Genomic DNA, 3,859 nt, shown 5'->3' with positions numbered 1-3,859 from the left:
ACGGAATGGCACAGAAGAAAAAATATGTGTATGCAATCATATGGTGTAATGTACATTCATGCGGACGGTACGACCGAATTAAAATTTAGGTCTGGGCACACTGTCGGGAAGAGTACGGGCCGTGTGCGATCCCAGTTTCGTACGAGATACGTACGATGCCCATTTCGAAATAATCGTATAGGTTGTAATGCATGTAGCCTCACATCAGCGTGACGGACGCAGAAAAGGCACGGGTGTCGTACAAATTTCGTCAACGACAATCGGTAGACGAGTTTTGTTCAATTTTTCTCGTGCTCGTCCCGTGCACGTTCGCACGTTGTAAGGTTAGGCCACACATTCACAAGACGAGTACGAGCCTTGTGCGACACGAGTGTTTCTCGTTCCGTAAACGTAAGCCAGGTTTCACACCGAAGTAACAAATGCATGTAACGTAGCATGTGGCAAATAGCAGCGACATAATTTAAAACAGACCTATGCGAATGCTGATGTACAGAGTAACGTGAAGTAACAGTGGCGTAGCACGTGGCATAGATACTATCACTTGCAAGGAAAGGTTTAGCGATACATTTGCCACCTTAGTTCCAGTGCAGTCTGACCCTAATAGTTTGTAGTAGTTCAAGGGTAATGCATGTGTACTGTAGCACTATTTATAAGATGATAGATACGCCGAATTGTAATGTGCAATGTGTGTAAGAAATAGAAAAAGAAGGAATGAAAATTCAATTGCATTGAAATAATAAACACTCTGTGTTCATTTACATTTTCCGACAAATGCGGAACAAGTTTCTTCGTCCGATAACAATGACATCTATGCGGTTGCTACCTTGATGTGAACAAGGCTGCATTTTTTTGCCACGTTACGTGTTATTAGCCACGCATCGTGCTACGCTACGCGATATGATAGTTCGGTGGGACGCCTACTTAAGAGTCGAGCTGTACGACCCGCGCGGCTGCATGGTTTTAATAATTTATTAATAAATGATATTTACTTTGGTATGCACAAAAGTCCGAATATGTTTTCGAATTTCATAAATACACATTTAGCTATAGTAGCGTTAGTTTTAGAAGAGGACGGTAAATGTGCAAGAAGTAAAAATTCAAAGAAAAGAAAAAGTGGGGTTTATAGAGTTCGGAAAAATAGATTTACAGCTGAGGGAGAATTTATGACATTATATCCACATTTAATAGACGATAAAATAAAATGCTACGAATATTTCAGAATGACCCAGACAACATTGCAGGACTTGTTAGCAAAAGTAGAAATGCATTTGAAAAAAAAATTCACATTTTATGGACCTGCAATCTTCTACAAATTGTACCACCAACGTGCGAACGTGCACGGAACGAGTACGAGAAAAATTAATATTCGTCGACGATTGACGAGACTAGTACAACACCCGTGCCCGTTACGTTGATTTGATGGTACATACATTACAACTTCTATAATTACTTCGAAATGGGAATCGTACGTATCTCGTACGAAACTCGTATCGCACACGACCAGTACTAGTTTCGTCAATGTGTGCCTAAAACTGTAGTACACTTGTGTGGAAGATTGTAACGCCGTCGCTATTATTTTATTCTGAGGTAAGCATACTTTTGATGATGATCATCATCATCATAAGGTCGTCAGACTGGTTTGACACGGTACCTCCACTCTTTCCTATCCTGAGCTAAACTTCGCATTTCCCTAAAACTAGAACAGCCCACATCCTTAACTATTTGCGAAGAGTAATCTAATCTAGGTCTNAAAATTATTTGCATTTTATATTTAAATACTTTTAAAAAACCATTTCGCACATCTCTGGTAACAAGTAATCATATAATTTGGGTACTTACAATTTACTTGAACCAACCACATAGCATCAGCAATACCCCACAGTCCTGCAATAACAAAGAAGACATAAGGATATTTCGGACTAGGGGTCCATCCGAGAAGGGTTATAAGTAGCGCAACGTGAAGCACTAACGCAAACGCTATGATCGGTCCCCTTCCGGTTTTCTTTACGATTGCACCAGCCAGGATCGCTGCAACGGCATTACACACACCAAAACATATCATCACGAACCCAATGTTACTTATACTCCAACCACAAGAAACAAAGGCCTTTAATAAATAAAATACATAATTAAAAATTTTATGACGTCTTTTGTTTCCTTTTGTACATTTGTTATTGATCTCGTTAAAAAGTGGTTCCAATAGTCATTTTGTATGATGCAGATTAAATTCAAATTAACAAATAAATTGTAAGCGAGTTCGTGAAAAGGGAGTGGGCGTTTTGGGGATCCATTAATTAAATTTTTATTACAAATATTAAAGAAATACTTATGAAATTCATGAATAATTAGTAATAGACTGTTAAATACGTACGACATTGTAATCAGCAGCTAAAAAAGCTTGTTCTGCTCCTATGAACATTGTAATGGGAAGAATTAGTGCCTGATAAGGATTTTTAATGTGCTTCAATGTCACAAGTAATAGTTTTAGCCCACTTATTCTTTTGCCCTGCTGTTTACTTTTTCTTTCTTTATGATATCTGAAAAAATAGACGCAATAAGGTGGTGAACCCGTAGAGTTAGAACATAAAATTAGTTTTAAAATAATCAAAATCACAATTAATTATGTATAGCTTTATAAAAGAGAAAAAGAGTTTCAACTTTTTTATGGTTTTGTAGCCAAAAAACAAACACGGAACTCTTAGGTTTGATTCACACGCGTCCGTATCATATCCGTCACGTAGGTACAAATTGCGTGCACTGACTAGAAAATTTAATGGGTTTATATGAAACATTCACATGTTTGTAGAATTCGTATCAGTGAAAATGAGTTGATTCGTTCTGATATGCGTACCGAATAATAACGTAATGATACCCATTAACAAACGTACAGACGCTCTTATAGACAAATATATTTAGTTGTACATACCTTTTTGGTGAATCCATTCCTATTGCTACTGTCAAGAAGGCTAATAATATACAAGCAATATAAATTCCGGAAATCATGTTAATCTTGTACGATGAGGGTGGCTCTAAATTAGGATTGACTTCTTTATTCGTGTAGGGGCAAAATTTTGCTCCACATATTTCTTCGTATAATATTTCTTCAACAGAGGTGGTTTTGTTGATAAATACAGCGGTTATATTCGTTATTTCGGTTGACGTTTCTCCGATATCCCAAGACAGCACTTAAACGTAAAACCTCTATTATTAAATTAAGCCAAAGAAACCTTTTATAAAATAGGGAAAATGGATAAAAAATTAATAATAATACTTCTCATCTTATTTAAAACCCATCACACTTTAGTTAAATTAAATCTTAATGACAAAGATTGATTTTCTAAATGTGTAAATTTAGAAATTTTAGTATTGAACTGCAACAATTATTACAAGTAGGTTACGTGGGTCAAACGAGTCGCTCACTTAAAACATTCATTAATGAGCATTATAAAGTTTTATTAATAAAAAATGTCTAATCAAAGCTAAACCATAATTTTCACTACAATTCAAAATATTGCATATACATATCGTTAAACAAAAGATATAAACTAAACTTTTCAAGCGTCTGTAAATGCATACGTAATAAGAAAGACTTGGTAGAATTTTTTTCCACGAATTTTCTTTTTTACTAGACTAAATGAAAACATTTTACTACAACTACTAATAAAATCGGTTACGAAATGACGGCAACTCTGCGTTAAGGATATTTGGGAGGTATAATCAGAGATAAGAGTACATAAAGTTAGAAATTCGTGATTAATTAGGTTTTGCAGCATATCATGAGGTAAATAAATACTATCTATACTAAAAAAAAGTATACGCTTTGAGAGAAAATTTGGAATTTGATCAAAAACTTTGAATA

The 3,859-nt window shown here is 35.4% G+C and overlaps 1 protein-coding gene across 1 annotated transcript; it reads right to left on the bottom strand.

Moving 5' to 3' along the window:
* Positions 1-1,800: 1,800 nt before the first annotated feature.
* On the bottom strand, positions 1,801-3,222 carry LOC108742910 (UNC93-like protein; the record flags this gene model as incomplete). The annotated part of the gene is made up of 3 exons (XM_018478270.2): positions 2,927-3,222; positions 2,372-2,537; positions 1,801-2,107 (listed from the first exon to the last, which is right to left on the bottom strand). Coding segments are annotated over exons 1-3 (550 nt in total), but the record flags the coding sequence as incomplete, so codon positions are not given.
* Positions 3,223-3,859: the final 637 nt, after the last annotated feature.

This window comes from Agrilus planipennis, unplaced genomic scaffold (genome assembly GCF_000699045.2).
Source record: "Agrilus planipennis isolate EAB-ADULT unplaced genomic scaffold, Apla_2.0 scaffold268, whole genome shotgun sequence".
Lineage (NCBI taxonomy): Eukaryota > Metazoa > Arthropoda > Insecta > Coleoptera > Buprestidae > Agrilus > Agrilus planipennis.
This window is presented reverse-complemented; position numbering and strand designations above follow the sequence as displayed.